Source organism: Benincasa hispida, chromosome 12 (genome assembly GCF_027475165.1).
Source record: "Benincasa hispida cultivar pf3 chromosome 12, pf3_genome.v1.1, whole genome shotgun sequence".
Classification (NCBI taxonomy): domain Eukaryota; kingdom Viridiplantae; phylum Streptophyta; class Magnoliopsida; order Cucurbitales; family Cucurbitaceae; genus Benincasa; species Benincasa hispida.
Genome location: NC_143489.1, coordinates 44,395,122 through 44,416,484, shown reverse-complemented (window position 1 = coordinate 44,416,484; position 21,363 = coordinate 44,395,122). Strand labels below are relative to the sequence as shown.

The 21,363-nt window shown below is 35.0% G+C and overlaps 1 protein-coding gene across 1 annotated transcript in view; it reads right to left on the bottom strand.

The window, feature by feature from the left end:
• Positions 1 to 6,946: 6,946 nt before the first annotated feature.
• The window catches only part of LOC120067195 (Di-glucose binding protein with Leucine-rich repeat domain-containing protein), a 34,969-nt gene continuing 20,552 nt past the window's right edge, over positions 6,947 to 21,363 (bottom strand). Inside the window, exons 8-9 of the mRNA XM_039018684.2 lie at positions 12,251 to 12,459; positions 6,947 to 7,552 (exon numbers count right to left, since the gene is read on the bottom strand). Coding sequence (XP_038874612.2) covers positions 7,446 to 7,552; positions 12,251 to 12,459 — 316 coding nt within the window. The 3' untranslated portion in view covers positions 6,947 to 7,445. The remainder of the gene's footprint in view (positions 7,553 to 12,250; positions 12,460 to 21,363) is intronic.

Here is a 21,363-nt window from a genome sequence, read left to right as displayed (position 1 = left end):
TAACTAATGTTTTTTTAAAATCTTAATTCGGTAAGATTTATTCCACTTAATTTTGACTTAATAAAAAATATAAACTCCCTCCTCAGTGGACACATGCATTTTCTATTGTTCAAAGATTAAAACTTTAAATAAAGAAATAAAATAAAACAAAACAACAAATATTAACTTGTGAGCTATTTTCCAGAAAGAAAAATCTGATGCTTTGAATGGATGCATCATTGGTCCAAGTCAATGTTAAACAGACCAAAAAGAAAAAGAAAAAAAAGGGTTTTTAGTATACTTTAGAACTAAATATATATTATATATGTAATCATAATTTTTTTTAGAAAAAAAAGCCTTTCTCTATTCGAGTCTATTTACAGAAAATTGTAGACTTTTCAGAATCTTTTAATTCAGATTAGTTCATTCTAATTATGATTAGGCCCAGACTTTTATTATTCTAAGCAAATTCTTTACACTTTTTAAATTATTTATTTATTTATTTTTGTTAAACGAAAATTTGGATTACTTTGATGGTTTGAGAAAACCTATGCGACGCTTTGATTATCAATTCATTTTTTTAATCTAAAATTAGACGTTCAACTTCAAGTGAAAAAATTATAACCGACATGAAAATTTTGCCCTTTTTAATTAAACGATAATAACTAAAAAATGTATATATAAAAAGCAAAGCCAAGTGTACAAAAATATTCAAATATTTGACCAGTAAAAATCATCATAAGTATTGTTTTGATTATTTAGATCATATTTGATAAACATTTGATATTTTTATTTTTTAATTTTAAAAATTAAGCATACAAACATTATTTCTACATCTAAATTTTTTATTATGTTACCTACTTTTTACCAATTGTTTAAAATACTAAGTCAAAATTTGAAAACTAAAAAAGTAACTCTTAAAAATTTGTTTTTATTTTTGGAATTTGGCTAAGAATTCAATAATTGTACTTAAGAAAGATATAAATTATTTATTATAAGAAATAAAGAGAAAATGATTTAATTTTCAAAAACAAAAAACAAAAAACGAAATAGTTATCAAACAGACATTAATTTTCACATTTCTCTTACTTCTTTTTTTTTGAATATTATGTTTCAATTTTCAAATTTTTGTAAGTGTTATTTTTATCTTTATCATTAAATTTAGTCGAATTTATATTAAGAGCAATAAAAAAAAAAAAAAAAGGAAAAAAACCCAAATAAAAGAAGTACTAAAACAAAAAAGAATAAATATTAAAATAAGTTTGAAGGGCGAAAACAAAGTTAAAATCTAAATACCAAAATTAATGAGGCATAAAAGCAATTTGAAAGGAAGTTTGGGTTTGTGAGCAAAAAGGGAAGAACAACAAAATGGCTTAAGGAAACAATATAGGAAAGGAAGCGATAAGGTCATGCACGGACCACATACCTCGTAGCTGCATTCGTTGATTAATCATCGTTGACCACCAATAACTGTTAAGTGGGACCCGCCATTCCTTGCATTCACGACACGGATGACGTAATTCTACAGTGCCTACTAATGCTTAGCGTGTGATCGCCTACACTTGATTCCTCCCCTTATTTGTTTCTATTTCTGGCTCCATTTTTCATGCGTGATTATGGTGCTTGTAATATATATATATAGAAAATACAAATGTTTATTTTAAAACATTATGGCAAGTTGTTGATATGTATGAATATTGATGATAGTTATATTTATTTACTTTAAAAGGCTTTAATTATGCATTTTGAAAAGAATTTAATCACACTTAATGTACTACTTACATAATACATTGCTTGAATTAATGAGTGATGTGATAAGTAAAATTCTGGTAAGCTAATTTGTTTGATTTTAAAAAATTTGAATTTTCATTAGAAGATTTAATCCATAATTTTGGCAAGTTTTCATAATTGAATAAGTTGAACTAATATATGTGTTTCTAGGAATGGAAACCAATCTTGAATTCAAAGAAACTAAAAGATGATTTGAACTCGAATAAAAAGAGAGCATCAAATATATATTTAGGTTTTTTATAAGAAAAATATTAGAGAACTATCAAATTTGACATAGTAAACGATTTTGTTTTTGTTTTATATTTAAAAATTGAATCAAAATATATTAATTACTAAATATTTCAGAAAATTTTCACATATAGAAAAAAAAATTAAATTATTTACAGAAATAGAGAAAAAAATGGATAGATATTGATAGACTTTCTATCACTTATAGACACTGATAGATTTATATCAGTTTCTATCCGTCTCTATCAAATAAGATTAAAATTTTGTTATTTGTGGAAATAATTTTTCTTATTTTTCTATTTTTAGAACCCCTAAATATTTATATAGGAGTTCACCAGTATACTTGTACTTCTATTGTACAAGATTCGATAGTATCAAATTTTACATAGGAAACTATTTTTCTCTCTTTACTTTTGATTTCAATTTTATGGTGAAGAAATAATACATATGTAACGTTACTCAGATATTTCATAGATATTAAAGTGCAGTTTTTTTCTTGCTTTTTGATCAATTTCCAATTTTAGATTGATAGAAAATATTAGGAGAGGGAAAAAAACATAAATCTAATAGCAATTTATGCCAAAAGATTATGAATCATTAATACTAACCATTTTGTTATAAATTTGGGAATAGTTGTTCTAATTAGGTCAAATTTTAAAAACTTTTTCAAGTTAATTTTTTTAGTTTTTAAATTTTAGACAATATATTAAAATACTTTTAATAATGGGTTGAAAAAAATCATTTATTAATCTTCAAAACCAAAATAATAATAATAATAATAAAGACAACACATATTTTAGTGGAAATATAACATGTAACCTCAATTTTTCAAAGATGGGAGCATATGTGTGACTACAAACATTACAAATGACAAAAAGACATTCAATAATTCTAATAAAATCATATGACAAAAATTTCCAATTGGCTAAAAAAAAAAAAAAAAGACAAATAAATAAATATCACTCATAAATAGGCCAAGTTGGCAACATGAGCAAAGTAAAATTTAACTCATTACAGAAAAATCAAATAAAAGTTGGCCACTTGGTCTTCCATTGGCTGTCCCACTTGCAAATACCATTGATTTCCCCATTTTGTAAGTTTATGTTTTTTTTTTTTTAAAAAAAAATAATAAATTAGGTAAAAATAAGAAGGAAAAAAAAATCAGGTCTTCTTATAGAAAGGTCAACAAAATCCACAGGATGGATCCTTTTTTTAAAAAAAAAAAAAAAGAAAAAGAAAAAAATCTTATCTTGGGGAGGGAAAAAAATAAACCCACCATAGGAATAAATAATAATATTATTGTTTTATTAGGAGAGAAATGGTTTATGTTTTATTCCTTTTGATTTAATTATTATAACATTAAGAAGGTAATGAGACTTTTCAAATCTATGGGTAATTTTGTTCTTGTCTGGTAATTATATGTGGCCCTAGAATCTTATTAGTAATATAAAAAAAGATTGATATCAACTGAAATGTGGATATCTTCTAATCTTATGAAAATGTCGATGTAAATATCAATAAAATGATCATGTTTAAGAATAATTTTGAAAAATTAATAAAAAAAAATATGTAAATTACTAAAAAATTATATTTTTATTAATGGATTAAAATATTTATTATATATATTATATTTATATTAATGACATCCACTTGTAAAAATATAAAAATAGCTAAAAATATCCGGATATCGACGACCCTTTAATATCATTATTAATTCCACATAAAACTTTTGATCCAAAATGCGGTATATTGACAACAAGAGTGTAGCTCAATTGACATAGTGCTCGTACAATCGATTTTGAGGTCTGAGGTCCGATTCTCCCATCCTACACTTTAACTACAATATCTTTGGGGAAAAAAAAAAACAAGAGGGCATATTAATTTTTTTTACTTCATTTTATTATTATTTTTCTAAAATAAAACAAAAAATATTTGGGTTTTGATATGGAAATTATTATTAGTATGTTGAAGTCAATTATTTGGTGGTGTGCTTGTTGAAGACAATTGTGGCCTTTTCCATCCCTACAAACATGTGAGTTTGATTATTCACTACAAACTTCATCTCACCAAATTTTCATATTTATTCTATTTTAATTTCACACTTTTAAATAAATTAAAAGTCTTTATTATTTTTGTTATCATTTAGTAGATTTATTGATTCAACTTATAATTTAAAATCCAACTTGTTACATGTGGCTTTAAGTGCCTAAGTTTTTTTCTCCTCTAACAAAGATTAATGCAAATTATTGAACAGATTGGAGGAATCTGTTTGATATACAATGTAGTTTCACTTGATCAACTTAGCTTTAATGAAATCGATTTATTAAAAATTATTTTTTGAATACAAATTTTAGATTATGTGATTCAAATAATAGAAATTGAGAGAACATATATATAATATATATTTTACGTATTATTAAATTTGAAAATATTAAACAAATATATCATTTCATGTTACATACCCAAGTTTATTTTTTAAAAAAATTTAAAACAGGTTATGTCGCAGTAACATATTATGGAGTAAATAATATTGTGAAAAATATTCGCCTTACATGTTAATTTATTAATCATATTCAAGATTGAACTAAATATTACATTATTAATTGCCCGTATTATTTTTATTATTTATGAATATATTATTGATCATAATTGTTAAATCGAAATTCGAATTTTGAATTTACTATCACACACGTTTGAAAACATTAAAAATGTAGAGTTTCTCATTTTCATAGAATCCTTTATTTTCAAAGATTCGGTAGTCGATTAATTTTTCCTTCCAATTATACCCTTATATGGAAAAAAAAAAAACAATAGATACTTGGACAGTTTTTGGCCAAAACAGGCATTAGTATAGTCTAATCCTAATCAAACAAAATTAGTTTAGTTTTTTTTTTCTTTCTTTTCTTTTCTTAAAAAAAGCATTTAATGAAGTGTTTTTGTGTTAGAAAAGTGAAGTCAACCGTTGGGGTTGCATGGACAGATGGGTTTGGCCTCAAAAGTCAAAAAAAGGGAAAAAAACAACCAAAAAGGCAACAAAAACCAAAACCTTTTTAACATAACATATCACTTGAATTATTTGAATCCTCACTGTTTTCACACTGACCAATTCCTCTTCTCCTTTTGTAAAATAAACACACTGATGTGGCTTTTTACAAACCTTAACTTCAAAACCCTTTTAAAAAAAGTTTGTTTGAAACTTTTGGATTGGAGAATTTTCAACTCCCTCACCATCCAATCAAATGTGTTGAATACTCTCAATCCCACATTGCTTAGATTCTCTATCACTGACTTTTCATACATTTTTTTTTCAAAATTGTGTTTTTGGTTTCTATTACCTTCAATCCAACTAACTTGTCTTTATATATATATATATTTAGGGATTCTAAAAAATAGAAAAATAAGGAAACTATTTACATAAAATAGCAAAATTTTAATTTTCTTTGATAGAGATTGATAGAAGTCTATCGATGTCTTTTTTTTTTTTTTTGTTACTTCTGTAAATAGTTTGTCATTTTTTCTATAAATTTCTCTATTAAACTTAATGAGGAATTAATGAGTGGTTGAGAAATTAACAAGTAGGAGACAAATAAGTCTATATAGTGTTATGGAGATTAGATTTGACTTCAAGAGGATGAAGCTATCTCCCATTAATTTGGAAATGGAGTAGGCAACAAAAATGATTTTCCTTCAACTTAAAGTTATTACATTTTTTTAATGAGTAGAAAATTTAGACTTAAACTTTTGGTTTGTGTATATGGTAATTGAAGTAATCTCATGATTATAACCATAATTAAGTCATACTTAGGCCCATTGGGATAGTTTAAAATTAAAAGGGATAGTGAATTGAATTATAAACTTTAAGTAGAGTCAAGATTGAAAAGAGAAATTACAATTTCTTATAAACACAACTAGCTAGTTCAGACTTCAAAAACAAGATCTCTCTTTTTCTCTCTTTTTTCCCCTAATTTTTTCCAATTATTATTATTATTATTATTTATTGTAAATTGGTAGTGTTTTTATATTGGGAAAATAAATAAACCAATAAAGGGACTGTTTTATACTTTCAGCTTTTGTTTTTGCCTTTTTAGAGGCAAATATTCAAATGTGATATGGTTGGACATCTGTGCAGCAAAGCCACCCCGATTCTGACATCTTTGACATTTTTTTTTAAAAAAATGCTGTTTTCCCAAAAACATGTTTTCAATTGTTCATGAATGAGAAGGTTTAGTTTCCATTTTATACCAATTTTATTATAGATTCCCATTTTCATATCATTTGTCTACTTCCAAACTCTACGTTGATATGATATTTTATTCTTTAAAATTAGAATGGGAATGATTCAACAGTTCCTCATATGATTTCAAAAATATTTTTAAAGTTTGCAAAATTTAAACGAACTAATTTATTACAATATGTTTAGGTCCATCCCTTCCAAATGTTGAATGAATAGAGTGCAATCATTAAGTATAGCCTAGACAATACAGGCCATACCTAATCACATGCTTCCTTTGTTTTTACCTAGTAAAAATAAATAAAATAAATTAATACATGACAATCTTTCATTAGTGTTGTATGAGCTACACAAGAGATAGATGCAACCCAAATTACACCAGAGTTTTCTTCGTAAGAATAAAGCAATCATTAGATATAGAGTTTTCTTCATAAAAGTAGGATAGGTGCAACTTAGACTACACCTAATCCCCATATTTCCCCTTCTCCTACACACAAAATTATTTTTTAATCATTTTTTTAAATAAAAATTCGACACATAACAATCTTTTATTGGCTGTCGGTTGCACTAAGTACTTTCCATAGAAATATTCCATATTAATACATTTGTAGAAATATTCCATATTGAGAAATGCTACAAATGTATTGATCACTTGGCTCAAAAGCTTACATTATTGCTCCTATAATTCAACTAATAAAAAAAGGAAATCACAAGAGAAAAATGAAATTTACCTTAGATAAATTCAACAGCAAAGGAAACGCATCATCCTAAAAGAACATTGAAAGGTGGAAGAACAGCTTCCTGGAATTCAATAACTGGTACAAGTAGTTCATGATAAAACTGACTACTATTCAGCAAAAACACTCTGTATATACACTTTTGGAACAGAACTACATATTATGAAGACATCTCATTTCTGGAAGGAACTATGCCATTCCAAATGTACACCAATCAAATGCTCTATTGGATCATATCAAAATGTTACAAAGAAAAATTGTCACTGTTCCATCAATCAAGATGTAATTGCCCTCTGTGATATATATTTGCTTGGTTACTTGAATGAAGCTCGAGAAAGCCAGTCTCATTTCAGCAGCAAAGCCTATGATTATTTTATGTTCGAACATCCTGTACGGTCATATTTAAGTTAGCGTTCTAATGATCTGTTACAGTTTCAAAACTCTCTCAAGGATTCCCTTTTTTTCTTTTTCAGCATAATTCAGTTAAGGGGAGTGAAGGGTGATAATCCCTTGGCATGTTGACTCTCCATTTCCAACAGCATTAAGGATTTCTGCCTCTGATACCTGTTCCTTTTTGCAGCAAGAGCTGGGAAATAATTGTCAGAAGGTAATACGTTAGCAGAGAATCCAAGCAAAATGATTTGTTGCATAAAAGAAAATAACAAAAACTAAAATATAGCTCTCTGCACGAGAGCGTATAGTCAGGACTTAGATTATCAGATTATGAATATAGGAGCCTCTAAATACTCATACTCATCACCACCGGCTGATGTTCACAAGCATGAAATGCAACGGCATCAGAAATAGACTTCTGAAAAGAATCTAATATACCCATACCCTTGATTTTACATTAAAAGAAGAAAGAAAGAAAAATGGAACAGGCAGATATTTCGAGATATCCTAGCTCTCACAAGGTTCTCACTGGATTCTTCATTCCTTTTTTGTCTCTTCCCCTCATTCATCAACCTGAAGTCAGCAGGTAAGACAGTGGGAAAATAACTAACCCAAATCCTCTCAATCTTAGGATATCATTCCCTCTCCCACTCCTACCAACATCAAGTATTGTTAAATTGACTACATAGAAGTTTGAAATGGGAGGAAAAGAAACTCCTACATGCCAGATGTCACTTAAATAAGTATCATAATAGATTCACTCATCCTTCACTTTGCTTCAAACTAGATTAATCAATGAGGAGCCAAGGTCAAGTGTATAAACTACAACGCCAACTTTCTCAAGCACACTATGAACACCTAATATATTCGTGTCTTAAAATTTTCCTTGCTCTCAGCAAGTATTTAAGAAAAAACTTACTCCCCGGTAAATATCTTCTTTTTCATGCATTGTTAGACTTTGTTAGGGACAACAAACCTCTCTATAATTCCATAATGGAATGGCATTGTCTAATTTGAGCCTAAAGCCTTCATGGCTTGCTTTAGGTTTCACCAAAAGACCTCCTCCTACAAATGAAGATAGTTATCCTTGCCAATATACCCATGAGATCTTTGTCTAGCCAATGTTGCACTCTCAACAATCATTCCCTTAAAGAAGCCCCTCATATAGTCCATCCATTTGTATCCTCTCACGGTCCTATCAAGAGTTTTCTCTTATTTAGGTCAACTAATTTTTATTTTCTAGAGCACACCCCCAATATCTAGGTGAACTTTCCAGCCTGTCTGAAATCCACGTCAACTTCCCAACCTGGCTAATATCCAGGTCATCACTTCTTCCTTTCTATAGTAACTAAATCATAGTGGGATAATTTCTCATCGACCATCTTCTGTCCCACCCTTTAACAATCCTCCCAACAGATAAAAGACCATCAAGCCTCCATCAGACTGCCTTGTCTAATAAAGCTTTACTGCTCACCCCTTTTTGTCGTCCATTAGAGGATTCATCTTCTCACATGACCATGTCTTTGAGACTCATCAACATTTTTTTTTTAATATCCGTGAGTGTCCGGACCAGCTTATGCGCACCTCGACTAATCTCACGAGACAACCTGCCTGACCCTACAACATTTAAGTGCCAACGAAACCCATAGGATATTAAATCCTAGGTATAAAGACTCATCAACTTTGTTCAGTACCAAAAGGTTTTACTGACACAATTAAGCTTGGTGATTTTCTTTTACTCGAGATCGGAGGACTGTTTTGTTAATCTTAATTCTATCCTAAGGTGTTCGAAATCATTTCGGTCTTGAAGAGTAACAAGGATAAGAGTTCTATGTGTGATATTAGTTGTGATTTTACCAAGATTGAAAGATGGGCTTCCATAGCAGGTTGTGAGATTGGATCCAATTCTTATTTATTCAAGTCTTCCTCTAAGAAACAGTATAATAGTTTGGCCTTTTGAAGTTCAGTGGTTATAAAGGTCCATAATAGCCTCATGGAAAAAGGTTTTCTTTTATAAGGGGATCGGATGTCGTTCATTTAGTTACTACTTCCTTCCTATCTTTATTTAGGAACCCTTCTATGAGTGCGAGGATGGAGAAGATGACGAGTCTGGGAAGGAATTCAAGAGATGAGATCTCACTTGATTAGGTGGAAGATATCTCAGCCAATCAATCTTTAGAGGGGTTGGGCATTGAAAATTTTAAATTTCGTAATGACGTTGTTAGGTACCCAAACATAGAAAATACAAGAAAACACTAAAGATTTATGTTGCAATATCAGTAGAGAAATTCAAATTACAATATATTATATCAATTCAAGAGGGCTATCTCTCTTGAAGTCCCACAATAGAAACTGTCACCAAAATGATACACCTTGTAAGGTCCCTAACTCTCCACATCTAAAATCAAGGCACCACTGATTAATTACCTTTAAGCACCTACTACTGTACTACTAATATTTCCAATATAACCCAATAATACATAATTCTATCAAAATAGTTTGTGGTGATTCCTCTTGGAAACCAATATGTTGTGACACAGAATCATTTTAAGCACGTATAGATGTCTTGCTTGTAAATGGATCTCAAACCAAGAGTTGAAAAGCCACTTTCAAAAACTCATGGGAAGTCTATTGTTTTGGGGTATGAGAGGTTCTTTTTAGCCATTTGAGATTCTTGTAAGGTATATGTCTTCAATTTGTTTTCAGGAGAATCGGTGGTTGGGTGATAGCACAAGAAAGACCTTGGTCATTTACTGTGAGGTTGCCAGCTCGCCTTCTTCCTTTGGAGTCTGTTTCAGGACGTTCTGGATTGTTTTGGCTCATAGCAGTATGATTGAGGAGTTGTTCTTGAATCCCCCCGTTCGACATAAAGGAAGAGTTATGTGGCAGGCTTATCCTTTTGCTATTTTGTGGGGCATTTGACTTGAGAGGAATAATAGAATATCTAGAAGAGCTAAGAGAACTTGAGAAGAGGTTTGAGAGATGGTTAGTTTTAATTAGTTTTTATGGGCATCCATCAATTGAGGTTTTTGTAATTACCAACTGAGTCTCATTATTGTTAATCGAAGTTCATTCTTGTAGCTAGTCTTGGAGCTCAGTTACTGAGAGGAACAAAACCTTAGGGAGTGAGGTGGGGAGTGCGCCCGCTATGGGCCCAAGTTATTTAGCATGAGGTATTTTGGGTAGTTTATTAATTTGTATAGGGGCTAATGTGGAAAGGGGTGGGGTATCTTTTTGGTTGGTTGGTTAGTGAGAGTGTGGAGAGGTAGGGATCTCTCGAATTCTCCCTGGGTCCCTGTAAAATCTATGAAGATCAATAATAAAAGAGGTCTCTATCGGTCTTGTACATAAAGTACCCTTTTCAATTTTGAGACTAGAAGGAAGATAGGAAAAACCGTTATCCTCCCTAATCAACACGATCTAAATGTTTATAGGTTCTCCCTCTGTGTAAAATATCAGAAAGTTCTCTCCATTGACTACGCTATTTTTTAATACTTGATTCCTCTGTCTTTGCATGACTTCTTCAATTTCAACGGGCTAGCAACTGCAATTGTTCTTTCCATGTTTTCATTTTTCAATTTTTTTCAACAAAAACGGTCCAGGACGTGTCTCTCACGTGCCTTGGCGTGCTCAAATTTTTCTAAAAATAATAAAAGGACATACATTTCTCTTGGAGTATTAGACATGTCCAAAGCATATACTAACATATCCATGTCCAACACATGTTTGACATGTACACATTGTCCAACCCAATGAGTGCGTGCTTGGATAAAGCATTCGTGCTTACTCGAATGCAAATATCCTTCCTTTGTGGTGAGCTACTATGAGCTAAGAAACTTCTCAAATAGAGTCCCTTCTTGAGAGAAACAAAGACGGATAAAGGTTGCCTTCACAATTCATCCCAACCAACTTCAAAATGGTCTCCTCTCCTCTTCCAACCGATTCTAGCCCAACACGTTGCTCTTTGTAAGTATTATTTAGCTCAAACAAACCAACCTCCAGACTATCACCATCAAAAGTCAGCATCTCCAAACATAGCAATTGTAGCTCAACTGCTCTTTGTGTGGCGTAATAGATTCTATCGCTACAAGTTTTGATGATATCCCTTTAATCAACTAGCCTTTCAGCGATATTTCCAATCCCAAGTGTGAGGTACTCTCCCATTTCTTCAAATATTTAACCCACTTGCGATGTCATCATCTTCATGCTTTCTCCAATGACTTTGCTACTGCCTCCACAACTTGAGTGAATTAGTTTTCCAATAACTCTACCTAACCTAACACCCTGAATTCCACGAAAGCTTTAACTCCAGCTACCATCTTCTGTTCTGCAACCATTTGCAGCCATCTTATCACTCTGATAAAACATTCATGGACTATACAACTTGCCAGTTCTCAGTTACAAATTTCTTTCATGAATCCACCCCACCAATGGCCCACCCATTACTTACCGATCATTCTTTCACACCAAAACGTACAAAATTTTGAATCAAAACAATCCGACCTCTTCTTACACCCTATTCTTCCCTCTCCTCTGATAAAAAAACTGAACTTTGGGGCCTAACAAAAATCAAACAACATGCTCCTTGTTTTTATGTAGAAATAAGAAATCAATGTGCAATTATTAAGATAATCCAGTAGAAGCTCATGTTTATTTTCTTACTGAAATAACAAATGTTTTTTACCTTTCAGTTTCTCTTTGGTAACATTTGAAGAAAAATGATAAAGGTATCAAGACAAACAGAAAAATGGAAGTCTATAAATCTAAATAACAATTGCTTCCGTGTAAAAGCTTAAACTAATCACATAATTGATAAAATTGCGGTTTAGCTTCGGGTGGGGGTAAATAAAAAACGAGGGAGAAAATAAAGGTATTTCAACTAAATACTTACACATTAATTCACTAGGCAAGCCGAAATCATAATCATTTCTACGCCTTCTGATGCAGCATATGTAGAAAACTGCCAGCAGTGCACAGAAAAGGATGGCGGATGATACACCTATTGCAATTTTACCAGTTTTAGACAACCGCCCATGTTCCCAAAATATAGGGCATGTTGGCAGGGAAGGCACACCACACAAACCCTTGTTGCTAGACAGGCTGCGAAGGAAAAAAGGGGAATTGAAACACAGCACAGAAAACTAGGAGGTAAGGTAACACGAGACTAAAATGCTCATTACAAGATGAGGATTGCTGTTAATTAGTGTAGTCAATATGAATTCAGCCAACTAAAGATTTTCTTCGAGTAAAGCCATCTTCTAAACTTTTGCAGCATGATTCGGAAAAGTTTGGTAAAGAATGCAGATTCACTTGATACTAAAGAAATCAAAATTACTCATGAATTAATTATTATTATTATTTTAATAGAAAACAATTTTTTTTATTGCTGAAATAAAAAGAGAGTGATGACGTTCAATGTAAAACTCTTAGGTTTGAGAAAGAATCAGAATACTCTATTCATTCACCAAAGATATGAATATAGACAAGTGTACAAAGTATAGAAAAGTAAAAGAAAAAACGAATGGAAAACCCTAACTATAGAATTATAACATTCAAGAAAAAAACGAAGTCCTGTAGAGGAAGAAGAGTTGAAAAAAAAAAAAAACAATCTAGAAAATGCCGTTATAAACGTCTACCAATTTGTTCAACAATCATGAAAGAAACTTGAATTCCATATTAACTGCAAGGTAGACTAAAACTAAGCAGACAATTCCAATAATGACTTGTTCTGAAAAACCGCCAATGATATCCAAAATTAGCTGGTAACTTTGATGCAAATCGTATCTCTCAAGATTAAGATTTGAAGCAATGACTGGCAATATTCGAAATTTGGAATCATAAACCAAACATCTGATTATCCTTGTTAACAACTCCTTAAGCCAAGGTTAACAATTCCAGAGGACGTCCTTTTGTCCCCTTCTCCCTTTGTGAATAATAGTTTTATCTGTACTGAGATACTCGTACAAAAAAAAAAAAAATGCCTATATTTTCATAGAAATTTTTCGAAGGATCTAACCCACTAATATATTTTATTAATACATAATTTCAATCTAATTATGTGTCACGACTAAAAGGCAATTCTGAGTGATATTTATTGGAAAAGAAGAGAAGAAAAGAAACACAGATTTACGTGGAAACCCTAGATCAGGGAGAAAAACCACGATAGGAGAATTTTTATTTTTTTAATTTTTCTGATACACAGTACTCAATACAGAACAGGTATAAATAACCAAACAGAGAGAAACCTAGGCAGTAGATACTGAGAAAAAGACTAAAACGCCTTTAGGGCTAAAATACCATTTCAACAATATTAAAATTGAAAATCAATAAAAGTGAATAATTTTTATCCTACTTGCATTGTGTAATAGTCATGCTTGTCCAGTGCATGTTGCCCATGGCAGAATGTCCAATCCATCCCCCTTTTTATCATGCTTTCAATGTATTTCATTAGTTAAGTTAGTTTGTTTTCCTTGTACTTTTTGTTGTAAGTGACCACTCACCCTTTTGCACATACAAAGGTAGTAGATGGCTTTTTGTTCAAAATATACTATTTGGGGGTATGATTAATTGTCCTATTGTTAGGCCTCCTATCAAACATGTGTACAAGAGGAAGGGCAAAAGAGGAATTGCAACTGCTGACGGTTAGGGAGTGGGAACCCTGTGTTCGTACATGTTGAAAGAGATTTGGGTATTTTGGGGGTATAAAATCATTTTGTTCGGATTAGGGTTAGTTATCTTGTCTTTTCTTTGTGAATAGTGTATTTGGAAGAGGACTGACCTCTCTTGGCCAATATTTTTAGCCGGTGGACTATTGTTTTGGAGATTTTGGAGCTCATTTGGAGCTTGTTTCCTGTGTGAATATATTAGTAAGAGGTTGAACCTTGCAAGTGGTATCAGAGACATCGAAAAACCTGGGGAAGTGGAAGAAAATGATGTAGAAACAGATGGAGGAACATTTGAAGGCGACGGGAAATGACATCAGGCTCATGAAGTAGAAACTCCAGAGGCTGCCGGTCTTGGAGAAATCGATGGAGAAGATCCAAGTCATGATATCAGAGATGTACGCAAAGCACCAAACCCCTAAGGGAACGTCGGAGGTGACCGGTACTTCCATGAGAAAAAGAAAAATGAGGCCAGATGAGGAACAAGAAGTGATCGGAGAAGACGGAGAAGGGAAATCGTCTCAGAGGAAGGAGAACAGTGATGGGCAGGAGCGGATTAAGTTCAAAAAGCTCAAGATGCTGGTTTTTAATGGAGAAGACCCGGATGGTTGGTTCTTTAGGGCAGAGCATTATTTTCAGTTGCATTTGCTGACTGAGAAGGAGAAGTTAAAAATAGTCGTCGTGAGTATGGAAGGGAAGGCGTTGAATTGGTATCGGTGAGCAGAGAATCGGAGGAAATTTAAGTCGTGGAAGGATCTTAAGGTGGGGATTTACGTGTGTTTCTAGTCACGGGAGTGAGGGACACCGTGCGCCCGATTTTTTGCCGTCAAACAAGAAGGATCTGTCATAGAGTATTTACAACATTTTGAGGAGTTGTCTGCACCGTTACCGGACTTATCGGAGGAGGTCCTAATCAACATCTTCACGAACGGATTGGATCCGGTGAATCGTACGGCGGTGTTCGCAATGAAAACTGTGGGCTTGGAAAAAATGATGGACACGACCCAACTCGCAGAGGATAGGATTGACGTGGGCCAGACCGCCCAAGGCCCATATGGAAAGGATGGAAAACTAGTCCAAAAGCCAACGACAAGGACCCCAGATGGGATCGCCACACAGACGGTCATGTGGGTAGAGAAGGTACCCAATTTAAACTCCAACACGGGAACAAATAGACGCAAAACCCCTTTTCGGAAGTGGATGGACTCAGAGTTGCAGGCGAGAAGAGAGAAGGGTTTGTGTTACCATTGTGACGAGCCGTTCAGCAAGGGTCACCGTTGTAAAAACAAAGAGTTACGCCTCTGTGTTGTAGTGGACGACATCGAGGATCTGGAAATGGAAGACATGCAGGTGGAAGATTGCATGTTGGAGGTAAGTCGGTGGTAGAGTTGTAGCTAAACTCGGTGGTGGGGTTAACTGCTTTGGGCACTTTTAAGCTAAAAGGGAAGATCGGGGAGCAAGAAATCACGGTCATGGTGGATAGAGGAGCAACTCATAATTTCATAGGACAGCACGTGGTGGACAATTTATCGTTGCCAGTGACAGAGACGACCAACTACGGTATCATCATGGGGTTAGGGGAGGCTGTCGGATGTGTAAAGGAGTGCACGTCGACCTTCCCACTTTAACTTTTGTGGAAGATTTTCTTCCCATGGAGCTAGGCAACTTGGATATGGTACTTGGTATGCAATGGCTGCGAAAGCAAGGATCGATGACGGTTAGCTGGAAGGAATTGACAATGACCTTCAAGGTAGGAGAGATGAAGGTGGTATTATAAGGGGACCCAACATTGGCAAGGATGGAAGTTTCGTTGAAGATGATGGTGAAGTCTTAGCAGTCAGAGGACCAAGGGTTTCTGATCGATTTTCGAGCAATGGGGGTGCCACAGGGGACAGTGAAATGCTAATAAGTGACTCCATTTGGGAACTCTGGCCGGAACTAGAGCAACTTTAGCAAGAATACGAGGATGTGTTCCACATGCCTAGAAGGCTACCCTCGACCCACCAAGTGGATCACCAGATCCAACTCAAAACGGGTACTGACTCAGTCAACGTAAGGCCGCATCGTTACCCGCACGCAGACAAAAATGAAATCGAGAGGTTGGTGCGAGAGATGACGGAGGCAGGCATTATCCAACCAAGCATAAGACCTTTTGCCAGTCCAGTTATCCTAGTTAAGAAGGATGGAAGTTGGCAGTTCTGTGTTGACTATCGGGCATTAAACAGAGCAATGGTACCTAATAAATTTCCTATTCCAATGATCGATGAGCTATTAGACGAGTTATATGGGGCCCGAGTGTTCTCAAAGCTCGACTTGAAATCCGGTTATCACCAGATACCAGCGCGACAAGAAGACATACCCAAGACTGCATTTCGAACCCACGAGGGTCACTACAAGTAAGGTCATGCCTTTCGGCCTGATCAACGCACCGGCAATGTTCCAAGCCCTTATGAATCAGGTTTTCCGTCCCTATCTCCGAAAATTTATTTTAGTATTTTTTTTATGATATTTTGATTTACAACAGAGACATGGTCTCCCATTTGGAGCACTTAACGGTAGTTTTCCAGCTCCTTCGTGAGCATAGTCTGTACGCAAATCAGAGTAAATGCCAGTTCATGGGCCACTAGGTGTCTACAAAGGGAGTCGAGGCAGATGAAGGAAGATTAAAGCCATGGTAGAGTGGCCCCAGCTGAGAAACATCAAGGAATTGAGGGGTTTTCTTAGCCTCACAGGGTATTACTGTCGATTTGTGGTGAATTATGGGTCAATAGCAGGCCCACTAACGAAATTGACAAAGAAGAATGGTTTCGATTGGACTGAGGACACCATAAGGGCCTTCAAGGCTTTACAGAAAGCCAAGACGCTCCCTGTGCTAGCTCTGCCAGACTTTAGTCTCCCCTTTGATATCGAAACGGACGCATCGTGGACCGGGCTCAGAGCAGTGTTGTCACAGAACCGACGTCCCATTGCATATTTCGGTCAAGTACTTTCAGCTTCAGGTCGAGAGAAATCGGTGTATGAAAGGGAATTGATGGCAATCGTGTTGGCAATGGAAAAATGGCACCATTATTTGTTGGGTCATCGTTTCGTTGTGTACACGGATCAAAAGGCACCGAGTTACATTTTAGAGCAGAGGGGCATTCCACCCGGAGTCCAGAAATGGGTGACCAAGTTGATGGGGCATGATTTCGAGATCAGATATAGGGCTGGACTAGAGAACAAGGCAGCGGATGCACTGTCAAGGATTCCCAGCGATGCTCAGTTGAATGTGATAACTGTTCCTTCGTTGATTGGCGTGGGGGTGGTTGACAAAAAAGTTCAAGAGGACGAGAAGCTTTGAGAAATTTTTGCCAAGGAGACCCGAGGGGAGGAGACGGTTTCCCACTACACAGTGCACCGAGGAAGACTATTCTACAAGGGTCGGTTAGTTCTTGCACGTTCCTTGGAACTGATTCCTACCATCCTTCACACATTCCATGACTCCATGGTGGGTGGACACTCAGGGTACTTGAAGACTTACAAGAGGACAGTTGCTGAACTGTTTTGGGAAGGTATGCGATCAGATGTGAAGCAATATGTGGCACAATGTGATGTTTGTCAGCATAACAAAATACAAGCTTTGTCTCTAGCTGAGTTGTTACAACCTTTGCCAATTCCAAACCAGGTGTGGGGATGGATTTTGTGGTGGGGCTGCCCCATTCAATGGGTTTCGAGGTGATTTTGGTTGTGGTGGATAGGTTGAGCGAGTACGCGCATTTTGCAGCCCTGAGCCACCCTTACTCGGCCAAAATAGTGGCCACGGTGTTTATTAAGGAAGTAGTGTGCCACCATGGTTTCCCTCATTCCATTGTTTCGGATCGAGATCAGGTTTTTCTCAGCATTTCTGGAGGGAATTATTCCATGCATAGGGGACTCAGCTGAAACGGAGCATGGCGTACCACCCCCAAACCGACGGACAAACGGAGGCTGTAAATAAGTGTGTCGAGATGTACTTGCGTTGTTTCTATCAAGAGAAGCCAAAAACTTGGAGTGAGGAACTGCCGTGGGCGGAACTATTGTACAACTCGTTGTATCAGCCCTCAATTAAAACCACTTCGTATGAAGTCATTTATGGGAAACCCCCTCCGCCAATCATCTCTTACAGACAGATAGGAACCATCTCGAATGACTCGATGGAGAAACAATTGCAGGATAGGGATGAGGCCTTGGCAATATTGAAAGACCACCTCACTCGCGCGCAGGAACAAATGAAGAAGTTCGCCGACTGCCACCGACAGGACGTCGAATTTGAATCTGGAGACTGGGTTTACCTAAAAATTCGGCCTAACCGGCAACAATCACTGGCAAAACGGCGTTGTGACGTATCTCCTGGATTTTCCAGAAACAGCTCGGATTCATCCGGTGTTCCATGTGTCCCAGTTGAAGAAAGCCGTGGGCAGTCACCACAAGGTGCAATCAGATGTCTCAATGCTGAACGAACAATTGGAGTGGGTCTGGAACCGGCCACGGTCGATCAAATGCGAGGGAATGATGTTGAAAGTGAATGGGAATGCTTAGTCACCTGGAAGGATCAACCTATGCACGAGGCTACCTGAGAATCGTATGCCACTTTCACCGCCCAATTCCCAGAATTCCACCTTGAGGACAAGGTGACTCTTCTTCAGGAAGTTGGGAGGGGGGTGTTGTTAGGCCTCCTATCAAGCATGTGTACAAGAGGAAGGGCAAAAGAGGAATTGCAACTGCTGACGATTAGGGGGTGGGGACCCTTGTGTTCGTACATGTTGAAAGAGATTTGGGTATTTTGGGGGTATAAAATCATTTTGTTAGGATTAGGGTTAGTTATCTTGTCTTTTCTTTGTGAACAGTGTATTTGGAAGAGTGACCTCTCTTGGCCGGTATTCTTAGCCGGTGGACTATTGTTTTGGAGATTTTGGAGCTCATTTGGAGCTTGTTTCCTATGTGAATATAAGTAGTAAGGGGCTGAACCTTACACCTATCTTCACATCCGAGAGTTGTATGTTATAAAGCGTTGAACCCTTTTATTGCTTTCTAGAGTTGTATGACTAATTTCCATCGTTCAATCATACTGTCAAACACTTGTGAAAACCTTTTTCTCTAAACCCGTTTTCTAAAACATTTTCTCAAGAACGGGGGTGGAGGTTGAGAGAATGCCCATTGTGCCATCAACTATTCGAATTTGGATTGGCTGAATTGTTCAAGGGCGAGAACAAGTGTCGCACCATCGGTTTGAGACCCTTACAAGACTGCGATTGTGACACACTACATACATTCACCATCAATGGATATTAGAAAAGAAAAACAGAGAATAAATTAAAAGCAAACTTCTGAACTAAAAGTTGCAATATGAACACACTTAGTTGTTCAATGGCTGTTGGAAACAGATATAGTCAAGAAAAACCATCACATTTATGTCTTGAGTGCAATGACCTGACTGTTTGGACATAGATTGACTTGAACAAATGTATTTAAAAATCATTGAAAAAATTATAGAGAATAATTTTTCTACAAAATATATAAAATCACTGATTGATCTAAAAGTAACTGATAAGTGAAGGTAAATTTAATATAACACTCCCCCTACTTATAGGCTTGAAATATGTAGAAGACCCAACAAGTGGACATGATATTAATTGGGAAGGCAAATAATATTGCTAGGGTTTGAATACATAGCCTCCTGAATCACTTGCCCTAATACCATGTAAAATCTCTGATTGACCCAAAAGCTTATACTGATAGGTGAAGGTAAATTTAATAAAATATCATCTAACAAAATAATAAAAACATTTATTGGGATTCCATGGAAATAATGTAAAACATAAAAGGGGGATTTTTAAAAATAGAAAAATAAAGAAAACTATTTACACAAAATAACAAAATTTTAATCTTCTTTGATAGAGACTGATAGAAGTTTATCAGTGTCTATCAGTGATAAAAATTTACAGAAGTCTATCACTGATAGACTTCTGTAAATAATTTGACAATTTTTCTGTCTGTGAAAATTTCCAAACATAAATAAAGTATTAAACTTGTAAAACTTTTAGGTTTGAGAGAGAATCAAAATACTCTACTCATTCACCAAAGGTATGAATATATACAAGTGTACAAAGCATAGAAAAGGAAAATATCACAAAATATTTACAAGAATGGAAAACCCTAACAATATAATTATAACACTCCCTCTCAAGTTGGAACATATATGTTAATCATGCCCAACTTGTTACATAGATAATCTATACGTCTTCCATCCAATGCTTTCGTGAAGATATCTCCTAATTGTTCTCCAGTCTTCACATATCCTGTAGATACCAACCCTTGTTGAATTTTCTCACGTACAAAATGGCAATCAACTTTAATATGTTTAGTCCTTTCATGAAATACTGGATTAGACGCAATATGAAGTGTTGCTTGATTATCACACCACAACTTTGTCGGTGTGATGATTTCAAATCCCAACTCAACAAGAAGTTGATATATCCAAATCAATTCACACACAGACTGTGTCGTTGCTCTATATTCTGATTCCGCACTTGAACGTGACACTACATTTTGCTTCTTACTCTTCCAAGAAATCAAATTACCACCAACAAAAACATAATACCCTAAGATTGATCTTCTGTCTTTAGATCCTGCCCAATCGGTATCTGAGAAACATTCAATATTAGTATGACCATAATTCTTATATAATAAACCACGCCTGGGAGCAGCCTTCAATTAACAAAGAATATGTTCCAATGCAGCCGAATGATCAACTGTAGGGCATGACATATACTGACGCACAATACTTACTGAATAAGCTATGATGGGTCGAGTCATTGTAAGGTAATTAAGTTTTCCCACTAACCTCCTATACCTTTCAAGATCTTTTAGCAATTCTCCATCTTTTGTGAGCTGTAAGTTGGGCATCATTGAGGTACTACATGGCTTAGCCCTTAGCTTTCCTGTTTCAGTCAACAAGTCAAGTACATATTTTCTCTGTGATAATAGTATTCCTTTCTTGCTTCTTATCACCTCAATTCCTAAGAAATATTTCAACATGCCTAAATCTTTTGTATGGAATTGACTATGAAGAAAGGTCTTTAGAGACTGGATACCTAAAGCATCATCACCAGTAATCACAATATCATTCACATATACGACTAACAAGATGACACCACCCTCAGATCTCTTAAAAAAGACCGAATGATCTGACGTGTTCTTCTGCAGTCCAAAGCTTTCAATAACTTGATTAAATTTACCAAACCAAGCTCGTGGGCTCTACTTTAATCCATACAAGGATTTACGAAGGCGACACACTGTTCCATTCTCACCCTGAGCAACAAAC